Genomic DNA, 23,102 nt, shown 5'->3' with positions numbered 1-23,102 from the left:
TTCGATTAAGTACTTAATAGGCTGAAATTTCCAGTCGGCTAAGTACTTAATCACAAAAATCGCTGAAATTACTGTAGTATGTCAGAACTGGCTGCTTTTTTTTTAGTGAAATTTACTGTAGTTCAGAATCAGGTCTCAAGTTTAATAGGCTAAAATTGCTAAAATATCATGGGAACCTGTTTAGAAGTAGCTAAAGTAGTTCAGAATCCCTCAAGTTTAATCCATCTATTTTCTCTATTTTTCTCAATCCCGATCCTTCGATTTGGCCAATTATTTAATGAGGAGAAATAAATGCAATTCTTTGTTTACTTGCATACTTGAATGTCTATTACGTATATACCTTATCAACAACTTATTTTTATTGAGATTAACTTGTACTTGTGGAATTTAATTTGAGCAATCCGGAGGTTTTCTAAAATTAGTTCAATTCTCATCTCCTTGCTCTAGTATTTCTTTTCTGTGTTTCTCCTTACCCTGCTAACTTCAGTACTAGTTGGTACACCTTCCTTCTTGCTTAGTGGTACAAGTTTTAAGAGCTCATTAAGTTGAGACGTGGTCTGAAATCAGAATTGGGTTATTAAAATTTGAAGTATTCAAATTACTAGTTTTTTTTTATAGAAATGTAGTACATATGGTATGTGGTTCAAATTACTAATTTATTAGTGAATGTAGTAGAAATGTGGTATAGTTAGTATTAAAAAAAGATAGATGTTAAGAGTCCGTAATTTGCATATCTTTCTCTGATGGCTGCCAATTCAAAACAAGATACTGACGCATGAGAATTTGCAGGAGCGTGGTTGGATGATAGCGAGTATGTGTATTATTTGCAAAAGAAATAGAGAGATGGCACATCATATATTCCGGGAATGCCCTTATACATTGCAACTATATGCCAGCCTAATACTAACAAGACCGTACCAGGGGTGGCCACAAAAACCAGAGATTGAATTAATGGATTCTGACAAGGTGGCAAAACTGAGCCAGTCACAAAAACCGGCACTTCTGATTATGCAGTTCGTGGTGTGGCAAGAAAGATGTGCATGCTGTTTAACAACTCTAATAAGAACACAGATCACAGATCAATTTTTGGAGGAGATCCTTTGGCAGTTGAAGTATTTTGAAAAATGGGTACAGCTGGTACAAGAGGAGGACGGTACAGGCTGATCATGATTGACAAACTGCCTAAACAGAGAAGAGAGTTTGGAGAATTCACTACTGCTGGAGAAGAGGCGCAATTTACAGCACTGCAAGAAGATACCAGGCAGCACTGGTATGGATTGACACATGTGGAGATAGAATATGCAGCGGAACGGAAGTGTAGTTCGAGGTCAGCATACTAAATCAAATTGGTTGATTTTCAAGTGAGTTAAGTTTAGGGTTTAGGTTTAGGATTTTCAAGTGAGTTAAATCAAACAACTACAGTTGATGGGGAAGAGCATAGGTACCGGACTGATACAGGAGAGTACTGGTACGAAGGAGAGAAGAACCAGGGGCTTCCTGTTGTAAAATTCCAATTTCTAAATGTGTTTTCTTTTACTTTTCTTGTTCTAAATTTTTCTATTTGTTTACTGGTTTCAAGCTCAACTGTTTTTGAGCATTTTATTATTTGCTACTTAGAAATTGCTTATGGTGATTGGTTGGTTATATGTAATCTACTTGACTTATATATTCAATCGGTGAAGGATAAGTTGGTTGGAATGGGTAGTTTGACAACGGAAATAAAGTAGAAGATATTTGGGAGGAGGGTCAAATTGTGAGTCTTCCTCAGGAGTTGGTTCAAAGAAAGGGAAAAAATGTAGCTTCCACTTCATCGTCTTCTAATGAAAGTTTTACTTCGCGTGTGTTTGGATCACCCAAGAATACTGCTATTTTTGGGTTAGCTCCACTATTCTCAAATCTTGGTGATCCAAAGTTCCAAACACAAATTTGCAAATTGGATTAGCTCAAGAATAGCTCTATTCTACTAATCCAAAGAAATGGTGGGTTAGCAAGAATAGCTCTAGTGGGGTTAGTGATATTAATAAAATATTTGATTCCTCTCAATTAAAGTATGTTTAAATATTAAATTAGTACTAAATATAATATAATATAATATTAGATTAGTATTAAATAAAATATTTGTGTAAATATTAAATGTAATATAATATCAATTTAAAATGTAGATTAGTATTAAATTAGATTAATATTAAATAAAATGTTAGATTAAATATTATATCGTAGTCATTTAAATAATAAATATAATATAATATTAGTTTAAATATTATATTAATATTAAATAAATATAATACCAAATTAGATTAGTATTAAATAAAATATTAGATTAAATATAATATAATATTAGTTTAAATATTAAATGTAATACAGTATTAGTTTAAATGTTAAATGTAATATAATATTAGTTTAAATATTAAATGTAATATAATATTAATTTAAATATTAGATTAGTATTAAATAACTATAATATCAAATTAGATTAATATTAAATAAAATATTAATTTAAATATTATATTAGTATTAAATAAATATAATATAATATTTTTTTGAATATTAAATCAATATAATATAATATTTTTTTGAATATTAAATCAATATAATATAATTTTTTTTAATATTAAATCAATATAATATATTATTTTTTTGAATATTAAATGTAATATAATATTACTTTAAATATTAGATTGGTATTAAACTAAATATTAAACTAAATATTAAATTAAAAATAAAATAATATTAGTTTAAATATTAGATTAGTATTAAATTTAATATTAATTTAAAAATAAAATAATATTAGTTTAAATATTAATATAATATAATATTAATTTAAATATTAGATTGAAGTATTATTGAAAAATATGATGCTTTATATATATTTAACAAGTCATTATAAATATAAAAGTTAGTTGAAAAGATAAAAATAAATAAATCATTATTATACTCTTTTCCTCCATTGCTATTCCAAACATACAATCCAAACAACATTTTTACTAATCCGGAATAGTCAAAGCTAGTGCTATTCTTGAATCCCTTGGTTTAGCACTATTCTCAACTACTAACCCAAAAATCGCTATTCTTGCACTAATCCTTGCACGATCCAAACGTATGTAGTAAATCGAAAAATATTAAGTTGGACCTACAGAGATCAATACTATTAGCTGAGAAAAAGGAGAGAAAGGAGGGAGGGGGTATAATAGTCATATCTTATTAATTAGTATTGTTTACTAAATTTTAAGTGTTAACTTTTATTATTTTAATGTGTTTGGGTAAATATGTGACTTTTTATAATTTTGAGGGAGAAATATGATATTATAAACTTTTGAGGGGGAAATACGTAATATTGAAGTTTTTGAGGGGGATACATGAAATTCTCCCTTTTCTTTATCATATATTTAACCATTTAAAATTTTAATTAATATTTTTCTTTCTCTCTCCTTGACTTCCTATACTGAGAGTCTGAGGCTACTCGTCGATTGAACCGGAATCCACAAAAGAATAGTAATTTCAGGAGGAGAGGGACGGAGATGGCTACGGGAGGAGCGGAGGAGGCGGTGGGAAGAGCACACGCGGCGATGGTGTTGGTACAAGTCATATACGGTGGATACCATGTCATCGCCAAGATCGCGCTCAATGTGGGCGTCAACCAATTCTCCTTCTGTGTCTTTCGCGACCTCCTCGCTCTCTCCATACTCGCCCCTGTCGCCTTCTTCCACGATCGCCATTCCCGTCTTCCTCTCACTCCCCGCCTTCTTGCCTCTTTCTTCATCCTCGGTCTCACTGGGTAACAGACATTGTATTCAATTTACTACATTAGAGTTACAATTTCAGGCCCCTCAGATCAGCTGTCAGTGCCAATATGGGAATGACAAGCTGCTTCAGTGTTAAATTCTGTAGGAGCTGTTCGATTTTCATCATAGTATATTCATCCAATCAAGTCAATTTGAAAAGAATGTAAAAATAGGTTCACCCCCTGTCGTTTTAAAGGGCTGATCCGGGCTATTTGGTTTTTGTTGGGAGGGTCTTATGACATGCCATGAAGCTGCCATGGCAGTGGTTAAGCTCTGTATTTTATTTTCTTTTAAGTATGGCTGTTTTTCCATAACATATTGGTATTTTTTTTGTCTGTAGGATATTTGGTAACCAGTTATTATTTCTGATCGGTCTGAATTTCACAAACCCAACTTATGCTGCTGCCATTCAGCCAGCAATCCCTGTATTTACCTTCGTATTAGCTGTTCTCATGAGGTAAGTTACCTCTCAGTTTTTCTTTGAAGATTGTTTTGTGAATTTGATGTCAGTGCTGATGTTGACGTGTGTTTATATTTATTCAGAACTGAAACAGTGAGCTTAAGCACAAATGAGGGCAAAGCAAAGATTGGAGGCACAATTGTCTGTATTCTAGGTGCAATTATCATGGCAATATATAGAGGACCTGCTCTATTTGGCGAAGCAGAGATTGAATTTTCTACCATTCATAGTGACATTAGTGCAATGCCACAACCAGAGCCAGAGGAAGCTGCATGGTTAGCGGTGACTTCTTTTGGGATGCAAAAGTGGCACATTGGTGTTCTTTGTTTACTTGGAAATTGTCTGTGCTTTGCTACCTATCTTGCCCTGCAGGTCCACACACCATGTATTAGTTTTTTTATTGATTTATTTATTTATTTTGTACTGATTGTTAATTGACTCATTTTATCAATAACTAGGCTCCTATTTTGGCTAAGTATCCATCAAGCCTCTCATTGACAGCCTACTCGTACTTTTTTGGGACTGTATTGATGGCCCTTTGTGGGTTCTTCGCCAACAGTGGTGCTGCTGATTGGAGTTTGACACAGTCTGAGATGATTGCAGTCTTCTATGCTGTATGTTTTAACTCTCTTCTTGACCTGTATGCTTATTTTTAATGGCCAAACATTTAAAAGAAGTGTCTCTGGGAGTAAACTAATTTAGTGTACAGAACTGAAAATCTTCAATTGTAGTTACTGAAGTAATGTTTTTGAAAGATTACCTGAACTAGTTGAGTAATTACATTTTGAAGAAATTAATTATAATTTCTGATTGCAAAAAATTGGTATATCATGTTCACTTTCTGATGGAGGCAGAAGGGTTGCTGTACAAATACTTAGGCTCATGTAAGAAAACACATTACCAAAGAACCATCTGGAAGACAACAAAATAATACTATTAATAATATTAATAATAGAATTGTCTTTATGTCTAATTGATAGTGATTACATTATTTATATTGCAGTTTTCTGCAAATTTAATCACTTCCTAAGAAGAATTCAAATTATAGAAAGTTCTAGTAACAACTTGACTATGGTATGATTCATGATTGTAGTTACTTTCCAAAAAAAATTCCATAGAAAACGTGCAAGTAGCTGATATAACAATCATTAAGCTGCCTTAGCTTTTAGGACGAGTCTGTTATTTTCGTATGAAGCAGAATTTTGCTAAATTTAAAAAACCAGGCTGCAGTTGAATTCTAATTTAATCCTCTTCTCACAAATAACATTTTTATTTTGAAGAAAAAAGGCCCAAAAATGGGCCGTAGCTTTTGATGTATCAAAATCTTGTCACAACCCAGTATTGCCACCTCATTAGTGGGGTATATGTACAATCTGGAAGGTACTAGACTCAGTACTGAATGATAGGGATGACAATTTGCTTGTTTTTGGTGAGCACCTTTTGTTGTCATCAAAAACACCTTTTGTTTTTCTTTGGCTTTTTTTCTTCTCTGTATTTTATGAAGAAAATATTTTATGCTATTTGGGGTGAAATTAAGACTATTTGGTCTTAAGTTATATATGAGACATTTCCACAGTAGAGGGTGAATTTGTCTAAAATTGCGCTATATTAAGATGTTTTGCACATAGGAATCTGGATTGCATGATTGAAGTTTTCTTGGGGTTGTCTGTCAAACTTGCAATTTTAGGAATCCGGGGACTTGATCATACTTGTACTGTTCTGTAATGGCTAGTACAAATAAGTAAGGTCTAGTTTTCTTCTTACCAGAGAACTCTCCTTCCTGGATTGAGGCCAGGTTCTGCAGTTTATTTGGGTTCAGCACCTAGCCTTCAGCAGTATGACCTGAGCACATCCCCAGATGATCTGACCTAATTTTTCAGATTACCCCAACCTGGTCTAATCAACCTACCAGTTTTGCACCTCTGCTACAGATTGCCCAACTCTTGATGCAAAAATAGTTTGATAGTGGACTCCAATTGTATACTAGCAAGAAATCTAGCATTGTGGCAAAACTAATCAGGGTCTGCATTCTTTTTTACTTTTTCTTATTGTGTGCAAATGTTGTTGTTTAAATTCCACAAAAAAAATATCAGTCAAGAAAAACTGGAAAAGGGTAAATATTAATGAAAATAAAAATGTGTAAGTGTTTTGCATCTCTCATGCCTAGTGGATAATTATATTTTCATCTTCTTTTATGAAGGAGTTTTACGCCATCGTTGTACTTTGGATGTCAGAAATTGGATTTAGTACAATCCTCCTGTGCTAGATGAGCATAATATGCCTTACTGAAATGAGTCACTTTGATTTCAGGGAATTCTTGCATCTGCACTGAATTATGGGTTATTGACTTGGTCAAATAAGATGCTGGGTCCTGCTCTCGTAGCACTGTACAATCCCCTCCAGCCTTTGGTATCTGCCTTCTTGTCTCACATCTTTTTGGGAAGCCCAATCTTTCTAGGAAGGTAGTTACTAATTCTCTTTGCCCCTTCTTAGATGCTATTTCGCTAGAAATATATATTGAACTTACTTTTTTTAGTACCTTGTGGTGCTGCATCTTACTTGCACATGTGAAGCTTTTTGAGTAAGAAATTGAGCTGTATATCTATAGCATAGTGTGTTTGACATAAATGGCTGGGAAAATTGGAGAAGTTAAATTGGGCAGACAAGAAGATTAGGCAGGTTTGAGGTCACTGTATGTTTATACTTCATTTTGGGTTTTGAATAGAAGTTTAGGTTGGGTGAAGTGCTCATGACTTCATTCTTTTTTGTCACTATGAATTTTAGAACTTTGAGCTGAACTACATTCCATCATTTGATTTTTCAAGATTCTCACATTATATTGGGTCTGGGTTCAAGCAGATCAGGTCAAATTCAGTTTTTGCTTTTGGCTTATTTGTCATTTAGGGTCTGAGTCCATTTGGTCTTTCTGTCTATCAGGGTCTGATTTTGTTCATGCTACTTAACTATGAAATATCTCAAGTTGGTCATTTTCAGGAGGGTTTGGTTTTGTGTCATTTGACTTGTCGAAATGCTTTGAACGGGTGAGGCAGGTAAGCAGTCAAGAGGGTCTCTCAGGTTGGGTTTGAGTTTTGACAGATCCAGCTAAATTGTTTCTTGTAGGATGCACGAGCAAATTTTGGCACATATCGAGTCAGTTTATTCGATTATTTTATGCCTATGCTTGTCATTGTGAGGTGACTTATATTCCCTTATGGTTGCAGCATTATTGGAGGGCTTTTGATCATCAAAGGATTATACCTTGTCACATGGGCCCGCCATCGAGAGAGACATGCATTATCATATCAGAGATGCATTTCGGAAGATCGAGATGCTGAGTTACAACTGGGTGTAAAGAAAGGAAATTTATTTTCTTCTGAGCCCTCTTTGTCTTTATTTAGGTCATGGACAGTTCCTGTCACGACCCGGGTTGCGATCAGAGACGGAGCGGGTCAATTTTGACCCTGTCAGACTACGTAAGGGAGAAGATGAAGGTGGGGGCAGCTGGGACACACACTCGGGCAGCCTTCGTTTAATCTCTGAAGAGCTGAGGGTGGGGTCAGCATTTAAATGACTTACCGAGACTGTAGAGGTTTGGCTGAATAGAGGGACCCACGCTGCCAGACTTTTCTCTTGATTATTTTTCTTGAATTTTCTGTTGTTATCTCGCCTGTAAAGCAATTATATGAGAAATTGAGTATTTTACCATTTCGTTTTTCCTCACTGTTCTTCAATTCTGTATTTAATTTTCTTAAATTCCATCAATTGTGTTGTTCTCTTGTTTCCCTGAACTTCGTGAGGTCAAGCTCGTTACAGTTCCTCATGAATCATAATTTGCAACTAGGGGTGAAAACAGAGCCGGATTATCTGTTCCGAATCCGCTAATAATCAGAAATCCGTTTTCACCCCTATTTGCAACCCATTATGCATTAATAAAAGGTTTTTGAGCCACATCTTATACTGATTTGTTTTGGTAACTAGGATTAAGAGTTACACGTACATGTTTGATAGAGAAAGATGGCATCTTGCACTCAGGAAGAAGTGATATTATGAATTGATAGATTCTTCTTAACTACTTTTGATCTGAGCCACCCAGATGTGTTCTTCCACATTATTGAGCTTTTTCTTTACATTATCTCTCTTTTTTTTCATTTTTTTATTACTTCAATTGGGTTAAATGCTGCTATAAATAGTCTGGCACTAGTATCGTTGGTGAACCAGTGTCTTGTAACATAATTTCTTTAGAAAAGAGATAAAAAGATAACGCATGGCATCAATGAAAGCTTCCAAACCGCTGGGACAAACTCAGCCCAAGGCCCCTCAATTTACTGCTCCTCGGGCTGCAAAACCTGCCTCTAAGAAGGCGGCGCAGAAGCCGAATAATTCCAAGGTTATTTTTTTTAATTATAGTCTCAAAAATTTTCTTACATGGGGGCATATTAAGTGTCACATGGTAATTGTATGTAGTAATACCGTTATGGCATTTCCTCTACTGATGTTGTACACCTGGTGTACTCTTCATCCTCTTTTTTTTTTTTTCCATGTATGCTCATGCTAAAAATGTGTTTTTGTTTTTGATCTGATGTTTGTAGGTTCCAAGTGCCGTGACCTCCCCTCCGACCAAATGAGAGGCTTTAGCTATGTTATACTTGTATGTGTTACAGGACTTAATGTGCGTGTGATGTGTGAATCCTAGATATGTAATCATATTGCAATAAAATTAAGTCTGTAACAGCAGTACCCACTATGTACTGCTATTATGTTTGGTCTTGCCCTTTGTATATGATATAGTGTACTGATCTTGCATGTCTTCAACTCGGGTCAAAAGCTTTTGGCACTCACTATCTATAATGTGTCCACAATTAGAGCGTTGGGGCTGCTCGATCTATTTTTGCATTCACAAGTTAATCGGTAAGTTATATAATTTCAAAGTTAATTTGGAATCACAGCACTTCTGGCGATCGATGATGATTACGGCTTGGTGAGTATTGAATTCATTTCATATGTCTAGGTATCTCCGTTTTCCAAAAAGTAAACTTAATCAAATATATTTCTGATTTCTCATTTAAGCTATTTATAATAGAAGTATCACAACAGCAAACTACTTCTTTGCCCCCAATAAAAATCTTATCCACAAACAGAAAGCAGCCCTGTAATAAGTAGAATTGTGCAGCTCGAAATCTGATAATTGCAATCAAATAAATTATAAGATAAGCAGTAAATAAATTCAGTCATAAACAAGTGTGGATTGTAAATGTCACGATTGCCTTAAGAATACAATAACATTATTTTGTACATAGCTAACTGCTTATTAATATCTAAGATTCACACCCTGAATGGCTGAACAAATATGTTATCCTCTCCAGCAGTATGCAGTATGGTCCTGGATCAGATGGCATGCACTTCGAAATAAATATAAACCATTCGTCAAATTTTTGGACCAAGTGCACAAAAAAAATATAATGATAAAAAAGAGTGAGTGTTTATTTTATTTTTGTTTATTTTCTAAGCTTATTTAAGGGCATGTTTGGTGGTTGCGGAATTTTACGGACATGAGACTTCACAATTTAATTTGCAGAAATCCATATCCACAGAAACATATAGGATTATATGAAAATGAATCATTTGGATGTACGATTTTTTTTATAAATCTATGCATGTCAGATATTGAAGATAGTCATTTCATGATAATATTTGGATAACATTTTTTTTTCATAACTAATTAATCTTCATAACATTATTGTATATTTTTCCAAAAAAAACGTGAGAGACAAATATTCCTAAAATGAATTGATTTATGATATAACCAACATTTCATCATATAAGAATATTGTTTACAAGTATGGAATAATTAACAGTTTCAAACATTAAATATAAAATAGGACTTAAGGCACACATCAAATTAGCAACGAAAAATAAAAAAAGTCGTTGAACTGTCGTTAGAGAGGCGACTTCTGTAGAGAGACACCATTGCTGGTTGGAAATAAAATTGCCCAATGGTTTGTTGAAAAGGAAAAGAGGCATATATGAAGTATAAACGAGTCTCTTTATTAATCAAGTTATCTCAAAGAATCTATCTTTAATTTAGTGATAAAGACAATATTTCATATACAAACATCTATAAGTTTGAAATTCAGATAAAAATAATTATTTGTAAATATTAAATAATTAAGCAGCCTTCATATATGCCTCTCTCTTTTTTTTTCAAAAGTTAAATCTGTTATTTAGAAGGTAGTTTGTAAGATCCACGGGCACGGGGTTGGGATAGCATGTGTTGAGATTTTATGATTGTGGACCTACAATGTGATTTGTAAGATCCACTGGCACAATAATGTTAAAAAAGTATGGAAATGAGAATGAAATCAAAGTAGCAATTTTATGGATTAATGTTAATTGCTTCATGGAAAAACAAAAGTATGATAATTAGAGATATTTTATATGAATTATAATAATTGAAGACCCTTTCTATGAAAACTAAAAATTAGATATATTATTCCAGCTTTATGGATATGGAGATTTTTGTGGGTACCGGTTTCCAATTTCCACCCGAGGTAAATAACTGCATTTTAACACTAGCTCTTACAATATCTCAGTTAATTCCAAAACATCCGAACATATATCCATATACTTTGGTATACCTGTGGGTTTTTTTTTTAAGAAAAATAATTTATGGATTTCTATATTAGTGAGATTTAATTTGATGTAATTCGGATAGCCGATGTACAGGAAATTTAAATTAATGAAATGTAATAAAATATGGATCTTAAAGCCACTAACTTTCAAAAAATAAAATATGGATCTCGGTTGCACCTATAAGAATTCAAGTTTCTGTAATTTTATTAAACTTGAACGGTAAATAAAATATTCCCAAGTTTATGTAATTCTTGTAAGTATTCAAACACACACACACATTAATTTTTCAAAAAATACAGTTAGATAAGGGTTTCAATAATCTCTACTCACTACTTAACGATCTATCATTTTTCCAGAGTATCGGTAAATATATATATTTCATTCGGGTTAAATTTTACTGTCATTAAAATTATAACACATTTTAACTCATCACTTATTAGGAAAAAATATATTATAATAATTAATTAGGTAGGTCGAACCGTCGAAGCACACTTGAACATAAAAATCAACAGTTGGGCTTCAACAGTGTTGTCCTAAGTAAACAATCAGACCCGGCCTTAAAGGCCCGGCCCGGAACGAGGCCCGTTCGATGGACATTGGACCAAAATTGGTCCGATTCAAGTATTAGCCGAGATTTTGATTCCAGATTCGTGTGAAGTTGATACACGCGAATTTTAAATTGTTGTGCACGAATCTGGAAATAAACTGAACGGCTATTAAAAGGTATCATACATAATTTGGTCCACAGTCCATTGGACGCCCCTTCATACTGTCCAAAACGAGGAATGAAATCTGCTGCGATCCGAATTTGATGAATAGTACCCTGAAATCCCTGCTTTTCCAAATCCAACCATTCAACTTTTTCTGTGCACGCATATCCAAACATCTAGTTTTTCTATGCACGCATCTCAAAATAAATTAACAGTTGGATTTGGAAAAGCAGGGATTTCAGGGTAATGTTCATCCAATTCGGATCGCAGCAGATTTGTTTCCCCAAAACGCAATGTATCATGAATTCGTATCCTCTGAGATATCTCAAACTTTGCGTGACTTTATGGAAAATGACAACCGTTTAAATACGTTCTGCACGAATCCCAAAACACACATAATACTGACCCCTACATCACCCCTGAATAGGCACCGGACACGTCGGTCACGAGGATATGCACTCATCTATCATCCCCTTCAGAAAGCAAAAGTTAAAAATCTGTAAAAACCCTATCCTAAACGGCTAAAACCACATTCCCCTCTTCTGCGACACCATCGAGGATTCAGTACCCTCGAAAAATATCCCATGGCAACCACAGCCGCCGGAGCAATGCTATTCACCACCTCACTCCGCTCAGCACCTTTCCTCTCCAAGCGCGTCCTCACTGTCAGCTCCGCTCCGAAGCCTCTCTACCAATCCCGAGTTGCCATGTTGGCGCGAGTTCGGACAGAGTCGGTGAGGTGTATGGCGAGAAGAATCGAGAATGAGAGACCTCCTGCAGATCTGGCCCCACTTTTCCCTGGATGTGATTACGAGCACTGGTTAATAGTGATGGATAAGCCAGGCGGCGAGAAGGCAACAAAACAGCAGATGATTGATTGCTACATCCAAACCCTGGCCCAAGTTGTTGGAAGGTAACAAATTTTCTCCTAATTTTTCTTACTTCTGTGGAAGTCTTTTTCTAATGTACTCGTGTTTTGTTAAAACAGTGAAGAGGAAGCAAAGAAGCGCATCTACAATGTATCCTGTGAGCGCTACTTTGGATTCGGTTGTGAAATTTCGGAAGAGACCTCTGCTAAGCTTGAAGGTATTTACTAATGGAACAAAGTAAATGTCACGGTTGTTGTATAGTTTAATATGAAAGGCGAGTCGAGTCAACCACAAGTTATTTATTTATTTTCCTGTTTTTCAAAATCAAACAGGTCTTCCTGGTGTGCTATTTGTGCTTCCTGATTCATATGTTGATGCTGAGAACAAGGACTATGGAGGTAATTGCGTTGTAAATATTGCTGTCCCCATTTTAGTGTATAAAATTAAAAACAAAAAAACAGTAATCAGTCCCTCTAGTTGTTGTTTTCTAAATTGGTGCTTCTGGTAGACATTCTGCTATTTATTACTGTAAATTATACATAAATTTAATTAAAAATAAACAGTATTAGTCCAAGGTTAGCATAAGTAGAGTGATGTTCTTTGGATGAGACTGGTGTGAGTTAAGATAGCTTTACATTGCTTCATATTTGTTGCATGATTTATAGTATTTTTTTTTAGTTCTCTTGTTTGGTCTACAAATCTCAGCTACATACAATACTTGACCACTTATTGCTGAACTGCTTGATTCTAGACTGCTATGATAAATTCCAAGCAAGCATTTAAATCAATTACATCCAGACCTCAACTAAACCCCACTTGTGCAATAATGCCTTCATCTACTAACCCAATTTTGTCTAATTAACCTTTTGTTCTGCAATTATAGTACAAGTTAGCTTTCACTTTTCATGGCTTGTATCAAATAGAAAGGAAAAAGAGGAGTTAGCAGCTTAAACCAGGAATATCTTTGCTTTAGTTTAATGGTATATTGCTTTTTGGCAGCTGAATTATTTGTAAACGGAGAAATAGTTCAGAGGTCTCCTGAGAGGCAGAAAAGGGTGGAGCCGGTCCCACAAAGAGCACAAGACAGACCCCGGTACAATGACAGGACGCGGTATGTGAAGCGTAGGGAAAACCAACGGTGAAGTTCCTTCACTTACAGACAGGCCCAAAAGAAATTACTGAGTTGTACGGAGGGGACAGTTTTGATGAATGCATTGTGGCCTTAATTTGGAATTGAATGTGCCATAGGATTAATTATAACCTTTGTGTCAATTCTCTCGCGCTGTTTGTCTCTCTGTGTGGATGTGTATGTGCATGTCGCATCAAGGTGTGCTTGTGTGCATTCATGTGCGAACATTGTGTGTTTGGGTTTGGGTTTGAATTTGTTAGGCGTTATGGTGTCTACTTGCAAATGAAGTGTGGAGAGGATTGACAAAATGAGTAAACTAGTAAAGCTGAGCTTCTAAATAGCGGCCATGAAGTATTTTATTGTATGTTTGATTTCTTATGTCAACTAGCTATAAAGTCGTGCAGCGAATGTGGAAGACAGCAAATTTAGAGCTTATATAGTGATTGAATTGAGTGTTATTTATCGGACACCAAATTTGATACGAGTCCTGAGTATTTGCTTAATTATAATAAGATTAGCATTTGAGCCAATATCTTAATTGGTAGTATTTTAACCACAAGGAATTTTTACTATTTAAAGTAGGGAATATGGTATAGCTGTTTAATTAGCGTATTTCACTCTTTTATAATGGTAAAGTTTCATTATTTTTGTTCTTACAAATTTGTAAATAATTTCGGTGTTTTAAAATTTCAAAAAATTAGTTTTGAAAATTATATTGGTATCATGTTTTATAGTTAGCTTTATTCCGATAAAGTGTTAAAATCTAAATTATTTCTTTGTCGCTACCGGCTAAATAAAGCCTGGTTGAGGAATTTTGCGAGTCCTTGCTTCCTACGGGCCAAGAGGCAACTTTTTCTTATTCAAGATATTTCTCGCCCATAGAATGTGGCCAGATTTTTTTTTTTTTTTGCCGACAAATGACACATACACGTGTCATAAATGACCTCACAAAGTACCAAAGGTGAAAATGACCTTTTTCCAGATTTACATTGTTTTTCCTTTTAACCAAATGGCACATGGACATGGTCCTCGCTACGTGCTAACACACTTTGGTGCTACCTAAAAAATGAAGAATCCGTATCGTCCTGAGTACGGACCGAGTAGAATATGATGTGGTGAATTTCCAGCAGCCGAGTGGGTGTCTATTATGATTTATAATAGGGCATCTGTTTTGAGCAGTGCTGTAAATAAATGTATGCACTTGTCGAACGGATAGAGTATTATCAAGTAATTATTTGAGAATAATTATATATAATTGAAAATAATCAGTTAATTATTTGAGAAAATTCGTAACAGTTTGATTATCATCAACGATTAATTGAGCTAAACAGACGTTTTTTACAACACTGGTTTTGAGATTTATATCATAGTTAAAAAATGGTTAGAATTTAGTAACTGTAGGTGTAGTGTCGGAATGATCCGAATTCAAAACTGATACCTCTAAAAGTTCTCTTTAATCGTTGCATGACTTTTTACAAGGGTCCAATTTTTTTTTTATATATATGATCTTTAATCATGGCTTTCAAATAAATCAATATTATATCTATCAAGACTACTATGCAAGCTTCTAAATAGCGTTTATAGCGGTGTAGCGGGGAGACAAAAAAAAAAGCTTTAGCGAATAGCGGAGCTATAGCGAAAGCTATTATAAATAGCGTTTTTTTATTTCAAAAATTATATTTTATATTTCTACTAATAGTAAAAAGAGTGATGCTTCTATGGACATAAGGGCCTATTTGTAAAATGAATATATTTTTATTTTCAAAGTTCAAACAGCCGATCCGAACCGTTCATCTTGTTCTCCATATTAATATATCTTTGGAGACCAAATTTTACATTTTTCTGAATTTATTTACTATTTATTAAGATGGGTATAAAAATTATCAAATTCAGACCATTGAATTTTGTACCCATCTTAATAAATAGTAAAAAAAATCAGAAAAATGTAAAATTTGGTCTCCAAGCACATATTAATATGGAGAACAAGATGAACGGTTCGGATCGACTGTTTGAACTTTAAAAATAAAAATATGTTCATTTTACAAATAGGTCCTTATGTCCATAGAAGGCTTTGCCTAGTAAAAATGTCTCATCAAAAAAAAAAAATCAAATTAATTAAGAAGTTCTAATATTATTCATATTAAACCAATACAAAGTTCAAATTGTCATTCAAAATATACCACTACCATATATTAATGCATGATACAAAATTTAATTGATATAGCGGTATAGCCCGCACATGTTCCATTGTATTGATATAGCTTAATAAAGTAAAAAAAAAAATCAATCTAGATATTAAGGCCCATTAAAATTGCAAAATCATATTTTCAGAAAATTTTTTTGCAAAATCATAACCCATGTAGCATAGCGGACCGCTATTACCGCTATAGCGGTCGTAGCTTGATTAGCGCAGTTTTTGCCCGTAGCTTAGCTTTCTGGGTCCAAAACCGCTATAGCTAGCTATTTAGAAGCTTGCTACTATGTGATGATTGTTTCATCCAATGTTGTAAAAAACAGTCTTAACGGCTGTTTAATCGGTCGTTTAATCGTTAACGGCGATCAAACCATTATGAATACACTTAACGGATGCTTGTTTGCGGATGAAAATAATTAATCAACTGTTTTACCGTTTTATCGTCCGCTTATTCCCGATTATTCCCATTTATTTCCGTTTATTCTCGTTTATTCCCGTTTATTTCTATTTATTCCAGTGAATATTTATTTTTTACATTGATTTTTTTTCGTAATAGTGAGTGATAATAAGTTTTATAAATCATGTATTGTAGTTTTATTTGTGCTTGGACATAAATTCAATATTTTTTATATATTTTTTTTGTCTTACTTACATTGAAATTGATTAATTCTTCTGTTATTTATATATCATATATTTTTCTTACTAATTACTAATGTAATTTTATCAATTAGTATGACATATTTATTTATAAAACTAAGTTGTTATTATAAATTAAATTTAGTGATTTTATGTCAGAATGTTTTATTTCTTTCAAATAATATGTTATTAGTATTTGAAAAAGTTCAATTCTTGAATTTATTTTTTCATTAAATAAATGTGTTACTCACACATGTAAGGTGCTATTAAAAAAATAAACATAGTGTCATGTTATATACATAAATTTAATAAAAACGTTAAATTGTCCGCATAATTCTGATTAATCGACCGCATACCAATTAATCACTTGGTGGTACCCTGTCCATCCGACGACCGCATACCGTTATTTACAACACTAGTTTTACAATAGTATTTTGTAGCTTTTTGGAGTCATGTATATTGAAACTTGTTTCCAGGCATGCTAAGAGCGGATTTTAGCTCAAATTCGATCCGGTTTAATTATGTAGCGTGAATGTGAAAAATCCAGTTCAGCCGAAAATCTAAAAGGAATGTTAATGTTATGGTCAAGTTCAAATTTTCTCAATACATGTAAGTCTTTCTTTGCATCTTTTTCTGAATTTCAAACAACCGATCTATAACATAGAGAACATTATTTTTATTATTAGATCAAAAGCTAATTCTCAAAACATAATAACATAATCAACTTAAACATTATAATTAAGTAATAAATTCGATATATGTTATGGAACTTATGGGTTTATAGTTGTAATATAGTTCATGATAATTAAGTCATAAACTCGATATATGTTATGGAACTTATTTGTTTATAGTTGTAATATAGTTCTTAGAAGCTTGGTATACTTGTATTAGTCACAAAACTTGAATTAAATAATATAATTATGTGATATAACTAACAAAAATAATAATGATTAATACAAGTATTTTTAAAAACGTAAATATTGCCTCTAATTACAAGTTGATTTATATAAAAAAAAAATCAAATATACTATATGTAAATTACAATCTCTAATTTTTTTTTATTAATTTACATAAATAATAATTTGATAAAATTTCTAAGTCAAGCGCCTTTAAAATGGAGTTCATGATTTTCGTGGCATTTTTTACTTTAAAAGTGAATTTCATGTCTTTTTCAATTTTTTTAAAAATAAGAACGTCCTGACGTTAATTTAGTTTCAAATATTTTTGAATAAATTGGATATCCAAAAATATTTTCTACTTGTTAAATTTAAATGAAGTTGCAACAAAAAATAAAGAAATTAACAAGAGAAAAAAAGATCGCAATAACAAAATTTTATTCTCTACTTTTATATACATTTTCTCTGTGTAAGTATCATACAAATATTACAAGACTTCTATTTATAAACTACAAATTGTAACTGAAAATCTATTACATATTGAAAATGAACATGTCCGTAAATCTTATTTAAATTTGATTTATAACACTACTATCCTAATTTTGTACATGATAAAAACCTGGCAAGACAACTGAGAACTGACCCCAAAACTCCAAAGAAAATCAGTACTGACGAGTCGACTGACAGGCAATCCATTTGGGTGGATGAGAGGTGACTTGGTATCGACCGCCTTATCGTTATATGGACAAAGCATACAAGTATACAACTAAACCCCTTTACTGATTCCGTTATTTCGAGTAGGCATAGAACTAAAACATTACATTACATCACACTATTATGGAGGGTATCTCCTTTCTCTCCACCCTCCCTTCTCTCTCCTCGCGTTCTTTCTCTCAGATTTCTCCCCCTTTCTCCACATCCCGACATTTGCATGTACATCTTCCTTATCAATTCTCACTTTCTCTGTGTTTTAAGTTCCAGAGTTCACAATCCCTTGCTGTACTTGTCTTATTTAATTTATAATTAAATATTTTGTCGCTATCTCATTTTTATGTTCTTATTAAAAAAAAATATTTGTATTTCATATGGTGAAATCAGGTTCGGTGCGCTCTTGATAGATCAAGAGGGGAGCAATGGCAGTTGAGACGAAGGGATTTAGTCGGAACCTTTGGCACTGTTGTCGGCTTGGTATGGAGTACTATCCTATCCTATCCAACTCCTTTGACACTAATCTCCTCTAGTCTATGGAGTATAATTATTAAATTGGAAGTTGAGAAGCCAACAGTACCAAATTTCAAACTTCAAATTTATACCCATAGTTATGAAATAAATGTGATTAGAATGGTTATTTCATAATTGATATCACCAAGTGCATATTTCTTTAATCATTTCTCATGCTTGCTTTGAAACTATATACTTTGCTTATTAGGATAGTGAAAACTTCTTCTTGCTTGCTAATTATCAGTTATTTGTCAGGAAATGATTGCAAACTCCGGAAAATTTACAAACGAAGCTGAAGCAGCTGACTTAATTCAACTCAGACAGCGGTCTGAATTCCAATGTAAGTCCTTTAAAAGTTAGATATTATTTTACTGTTGATTATTATGGTAAAGGTTGATCATAGAATGCACTGGGTTCTAAGTTCTAACTCATATTGAACCATTTTAATTTGAACTCGGGGGCAAATTTTCTACATTTTATTTCCTTTTTTGGTCTCTAATAAAAGATAAGCTTTAATTGGTCATCTTTTTGCGCAGCTAACATTAAAGACACCCTTTACAAGGCCATCAGAGTAAGAATTAGTATGTTATTATCTGTTTAATGAGATATGCAATTTCTTTGTCTCTCTCTAATCTAAGCTCCTAATCATCTGTAGGCAAGTCCTGAGCTTGTCCCATCTATTCTAAAACTAGCACTAAATGATGCTATGACATATGACAAGGTGACCTACTGAATACTATTCTAAGATAATATCTCTTTTTATTACTTCTGTCAAAATTGAGTCTATTCAATTATAATTTAGGCCACAAAAACTGGCGGACCAAATGGATCAATAAGGCTAAGGTAGAATTTTTTGTTTTCTCTTTTTTCATGTGTATATATTTCAAATACAACAATACAAAATGTTGGATTTTGATGCCATGCCAATCATTTTGTGTGTCTGTTATCCGCTGCCTTACCAAAATAAACATGAAAACCTAATATGCTTGAATCATTTCTCTAGCGTAATAGAGGTGGAATATCTGGTAAGCTTACTATAATCATGTAGACCCACTACTGTGAAATGGGGTGTTACTGTAGAATATAGTCCTTAATTATATCTGGCTGAATTTTTTTATTTTGTCTCTGTTTTTTGTGGAAAATATTTGTTATCCTTTTAAAAAAAAGTCCAGAAATAAGCCGGCCTGAAAATAGCGGCCTTGCATCAGCATTGGGTCTGGTGGAAGAAGCGAAAAAGGAGATTGATTCTTATTCCAAAGGAGGTCCAATTTCTTATGCGGACCTTATACAATTTGCAGGTTATTGTTGTTCAATTGCATTTTTTTATAGTTTTTCCTTTTAGTTTGTTTTTTCTACTTGTACAAGTCATGACTATGTCTCTGGTGTCCAAGTGCTTGCCATCAGCCCTAAATCTGCAGTTAGCCCAAATTAAATTTTAAGAAGCCTTGACTGTGTAACTAAGCTTCACTAAAATCTGATTCTAAATTTACCCTCAAGTGAACCTTCAATGCCTCAAATGTGTAGAAGCACGATCGAAGTTCTTTCTGCCAGTACATACCAGTATTAATTAAACCTCACAAAAGCAGTATAAAACCTGTTGCGTTATCCTTGGTAATTTGGTTATTTTGAAAGTATCATTCTTTTGCTTGCTTTATTGAACAGCACAAACGGCAGTAAAGAAGACATTTCTTGATGCTGCAATTCGGAAGTGCGGTGGCAATGAAGAAAAAGGTAGGACACTGTATTCGGCGTATGGTTCTAATGGTCAGGTATGGGCTATATTATTTTCCTATATATTTAAAGTTTTATTCAATCGATAGAAGTTCATACAACCTATTAAGGGAAACCAGTAAAAGCCAGAGGAGAACTATAGCTGATAAAATTTTGAAATTTATCTAACTAAAGGGAAAGGTCTTAACTTTAACTACCAAAATTCAGCTTGTTATTTTATAACCTGAAATGATCTGAATCCAAAACCAGATATAATAGAGATGCTAGTGGATTAGTAATTGACTAATTGTAATACTTAAAAACAAAAATGTATAAATATAAACACTAATTTAGAAATTACTCTTTTCTGTTTCGATAGTGGAGGTTGTTTGACAGGACATTTGGGAGATCAGACACTCAAGATCCTGATCCAGAAGGTAGGATACCTCAGTGGGACAAAGCATCTGTACAGGACATGAAGAGTAAATTCATAGCCATTGGACTTGGTCCCCGTCAGGTACTCTTTTTGATGAATTTATTTATGGCGGCTTGTTTGTAGTGCCGTTGCAAAACTAGCCTTTGTCAGCTATGATCATAAACCAGTGTATTAGTTTCTGTAGAGAAATTGAATAGACATACCGTTCATAATGGCAATTGATTCCAGTTCTAGACTACTAGCTGATTTGTACTGAAACAGTCTAGTATATCAATTTTGCACATTAGGATTATGTTTGAGTTTTGAGTGAACAAATTTTCCTGTCTTACCAGTACTTATTAACTGTAAAAGAAACAAATAATTTAAAAAAAGTACCCCAGAAAATAAAGACACAAATAAAAATGACCCAGTTGGTTCTGAATAGATTATGGCCTTTTCCTTTATATAGTACAATTATAACAAACACAAAATCCGAGGCTAGAGAAAGGGGAGGTAGCACAATTGGCTAGGACTAAGTCCTGGAGTTGTTGTATCCAAAGGTCGAGAGTTCGATTCCCCCTCACGACTTTGCAGCTTCTGCGAAGATTTTCAAAAAAAAAAAAAAAAAATCCGAGGCTCTGAACTCTGTATGTATAATTTTTTTACTTTTTTTTTCCTAGCTTGCGGTGATGTCAGCATTCCTAGGACCTGACCAATTGGCAACAGAAACCCTCTTGGCATCGGATCAGGATGTACTACCATGGGTAGAAAAGTATCAACGTAGCAGAGAGACCGTGTCTCAAACTGATTATGAGGTTTGACATATTTTGACTAGACCATATCCATTTCATTTTGAGGACTGACCTATTTTGGTATATTGTGTCTTATATTAGTAGTAAGGTTAAAATTGCTATGTGTGTTATGCCACATAATTCTACCAAAGCCTTCTAAGATTTTCAAATTTTGTTATGAATGATTAGGAACACAGCTTACTGAATAGCTTTGATCTTATTTGATCCTTGAATCATGCACTGTGGAATTGAAATAAAAATGAGTCTTCTCACATAACAATGAGAAGACTATGCAACAAACACTAGGCCCCATGTCCAAAGTTAGTGCTCAATTTCCAAAAAATGATTTGGTTGATCAAGGTTTCCAAATTTTTACATTGACACATCCAGACTCATTGATGATTTGAATCCCACATTAGCATAATTTTGCAAATTCATCTTAACATCATTAGATGTCTAGTTGACAAGGACTAGCTTTGGTTGTGCCATTTGAGTTGAAAGCTTTTGTCATTTTATGTTTCCTTTCTGATTTTTTCTGAACAAATCTATGACAGGTTGATCTGATTACTACTCTTACGAAGCTAAGCACCCTAGGTCAGCAAATAAACTATGAAGCTTACACGTACCCTGTGAAAAAGGTTGATTTTAGCAAATTGAAATTATAGAAGGAATCATTTTGTTAGTATTGCTTATTGAGAAAAAGTTTGTTCTTCACGCAATTTTTTTTCATTTATTCCTGCTCTTTTCTATATATTTGCGTTGTAATATAGGTTTAATTTATTTCGAATATGAGAAATGAGTTCGGTCTACATTTCAGTTCATTGTAATGTGACAAAATTTGTTTCTGCCTTTTTTTTGTCACGAATCCTATATATAATTTTTTGTAACGAGTCTTGTAAAATAGATTAAAGTTTACACCGAGTAATAATGTCCGAGCATTCCTCATTCAAATTCATTTAATTGCTACACGGCGTGAAAATAAGGAATCTTTGGATTAAAATCTGAAGCAGCCTGGTTTTTTATTGAACGATTAATCCAGTGAGATCGTGTTGTTAATTTTCCTTGTTTTTTTGTTGTTGTTGCAAGTTGATCATCTGATCATCAACTCTATGCTTAACATTAATCACCAATCAGGTTTAATTTCCTTGAACTGAAGTCCAATGAAAGGTAGAGTAGAACTAGGGTGCTCTTAAGCTCACCAAAGTTTTGGTGAGCTTAACTCTAAAACTTATCAAATCGATTTCAAATGAAGAATCCGAACTGTTAAAATCCGCCTACCTTACGTGTGATGCATCTACATGTGAAATTTTTAAACATTCGAATTAATTTAGTATAAAGTCAAGCGGTCAAAAAACATTCAAAAATGAATGCACTAAAATTAATTTATTAACCTTCTAATTTTAACCGCTTGACTTTATACTAAATTAACTCAAATGTTTAAAAATTTCATATGTAGATGCATCACACATAAGGTAGGCGAATTTCAACGGTTCGGATTCGTCATTTGAAATTGATTTTATGAGTTTTAGAGTTAAGCTCACCAAAACTTTGGTGAGCTTAAAGCACCCTAGTTCTACTATGAAAGGTAATATATTTGATTTAAGTTGTATCCGAAATGAATTTCCATATTGGCCAATTTGGTAAGACATTTGTCTTCTT

At 33.4% G+C, this 23,102-nt stretch overlaps 3 protein-coding genes across 4 annotated transcripts; all 3 read left to right on the top strand.

Moving 5' to 3' along the window:
- Positions 1-3,423: 3,423 nt before the first annotated feature.
- On the top strand, positions 3,424-9,054 carry LOC144557838 (WAT1-related protein At5g45370-like). Of its 2 annotated transcripts, XM_078306453.1 has the most exons (8): positions 3,427-3,775; positions 4,123-4,239; positions 4,326-4,614; positions 4,701-4,856; positions 6,553-6,704; positions 7,464-7,640; positions 8,221-8,629; positions 8,832-9,054. In XM_078306453.1, the coding sequence occupies exons 1-7, from the start codon at positions 3,519-3,521 to the stop codon at positions 8,282-8,284; spliced, it is 1,212 nt and encodes a 403-aa protein (XP_078162579.1). In that variant the 5' UTR covers positions 3,427-3,518; the 3' UTR covers positions 8,285-8,629; positions 8,832-9,054. The 2 variants fall into 2 exon arrangements, with proteins under 2 accessions (XP_078162580.1, XP_078162579.1); XM_078306454.1 differs by lacking the exons at positions 6,553-6,704; positions 7,464-7,640; positions 8,221-8,629; positions 8,832-9,054 and adding an exon at positions 6,443-6,543 and having other exon boundaries at positions 3,424-3,775.
- A 3,017-nt stretch (positions 9,055-12,071) lies between these two features.
- LOC144557839 (multiple organellar RNA editing factor 2, chloroplastic-like) lies at positions 12,072-13,723 on the top strand. Its single transcript, XM_078306455.1, has 4 exons — positions 12,072-12,495; positions 12,571-12,668; positions 12,784-12,849; positions 13,451-13,723. The coding sequence occupies exons 1-4, from the start codon at positions 12,167-12,169 to the stop codon at positions 13,591-13,593; spliced, it is 636 nt and encodes a 211-aa protein (XP_078162581.1). The 5' UTR covers positions 12,072-12,166; the 3' UTR covers positions 13,594-13,723.
- Positions 13,724-18,021: 4,298 nt separating this feature from the next.
- Positions 18,022-22,291, top strand: TL29 (ascorbate peroxidase 4). The gene is made up of 11 exons (XM_078307703.1): positions 18,022-18,239; positions 18,405-18,494; positions 18,783-18,867; positions 19,064-19,098; positions 19,183-19,248; positions 19,330-19,370; positions 19,695-19,825; positions 20,190-20,296; positions 20,617-20,754; positions 21,333-21,467; positions 21,998-22,291. Exons 1-11 carry the CDS (start codon positions 18,144-18,146, stop codon positions 22,106-22,108), a joined length of 1,035 nt encoding a protein of 344 aa, XP_078163829.1. The 5' UTR covers positions 18,022-18,143; the 3' UTR covers positions 22,109-22,291.
- The last annotated feature ends 811 nt before the right edge of the window (positions 22,292-23,102 follow it).

This window comes from Carex rostrata, chromosome 8, assembly GCF_964058835.1.
Source record: "Carex rostrata chromosome 8, lpCarRost1.2, whole genome shotgun sequence".
In the NCBI taxonomy this organism is placed as follows: domain Eukaryota; kingdom Viridiplantae; phylum Streptophyta; class Magnoliopsida; order Poales; family Cyperaceae; genus Carex; species Carex rostrata.
Note: the sequence above shows the minus strand (reverse complement) of the source record. Positions and strands in the feature narration are given on the sequence as shown.

Coding starts and splice junctions, on each gene's coding strand:
- LOC144557838 (XM_078306453.1), top strand. CDS start 3,519: ATGGCTACGGGAGGAGCGGAGGAGGCGGTGGGAAGAGCACACGCGGCG. Junction 3,776..4,122: donor TTCATCCTCGGTCTCACTGG/GTAACAGACATT, acceptor TTTTGTCTGTAG/GATATTTGGTAACCAGTTAT. Junction 7,641..8,220: donor CCCTCTTTGTCTTTATTTAG/GTCATGGACAGT, acceptor TTTGGTAACTAG/GATTAAGAGTTACACGTACA.
- LOC144557839 (XM_078306455.1), top strand. CDS start 12,167: ATGGCAACCACAGCCGCCGGAGCAATGCTATTCACCACCTCACTCCGC. Junction 12,669..12,783: donor GACCTCTGCTAAGCTTGAAG/GTATTTACTAAT, acceptor AAAATCAAACAG/GTCTTCCTGGTGTGCTATTT. Junction 12,850..13,450: donor TGAGAACAAGGACTATGGAG/GTAATTGCGTTG, acceptor GCTTTTTGGCAG/CTGAATTATTTGTAAACGGA.
- TL29 (XM_078307703.1), top strand. CDS start 18,144: ATGGAGGGTATCTCCTTTCTCTCCACCCTCCCTTCTCTCTCCTCGCGT. Junction 19,099..19,182: donor CCCTTTACAAGGCCATCAGA/GTAAGAATTAGT, acceptor AATCATCTGTAG/GCAAGTCCTGAGCTTGTCCC. Junction 21,468..21,997: donor TGTCTCAAACTGATTATGAG/GTTTGACATATT, acceptor AATCTATGACAG/GTTGATCTGATTACTACTCT.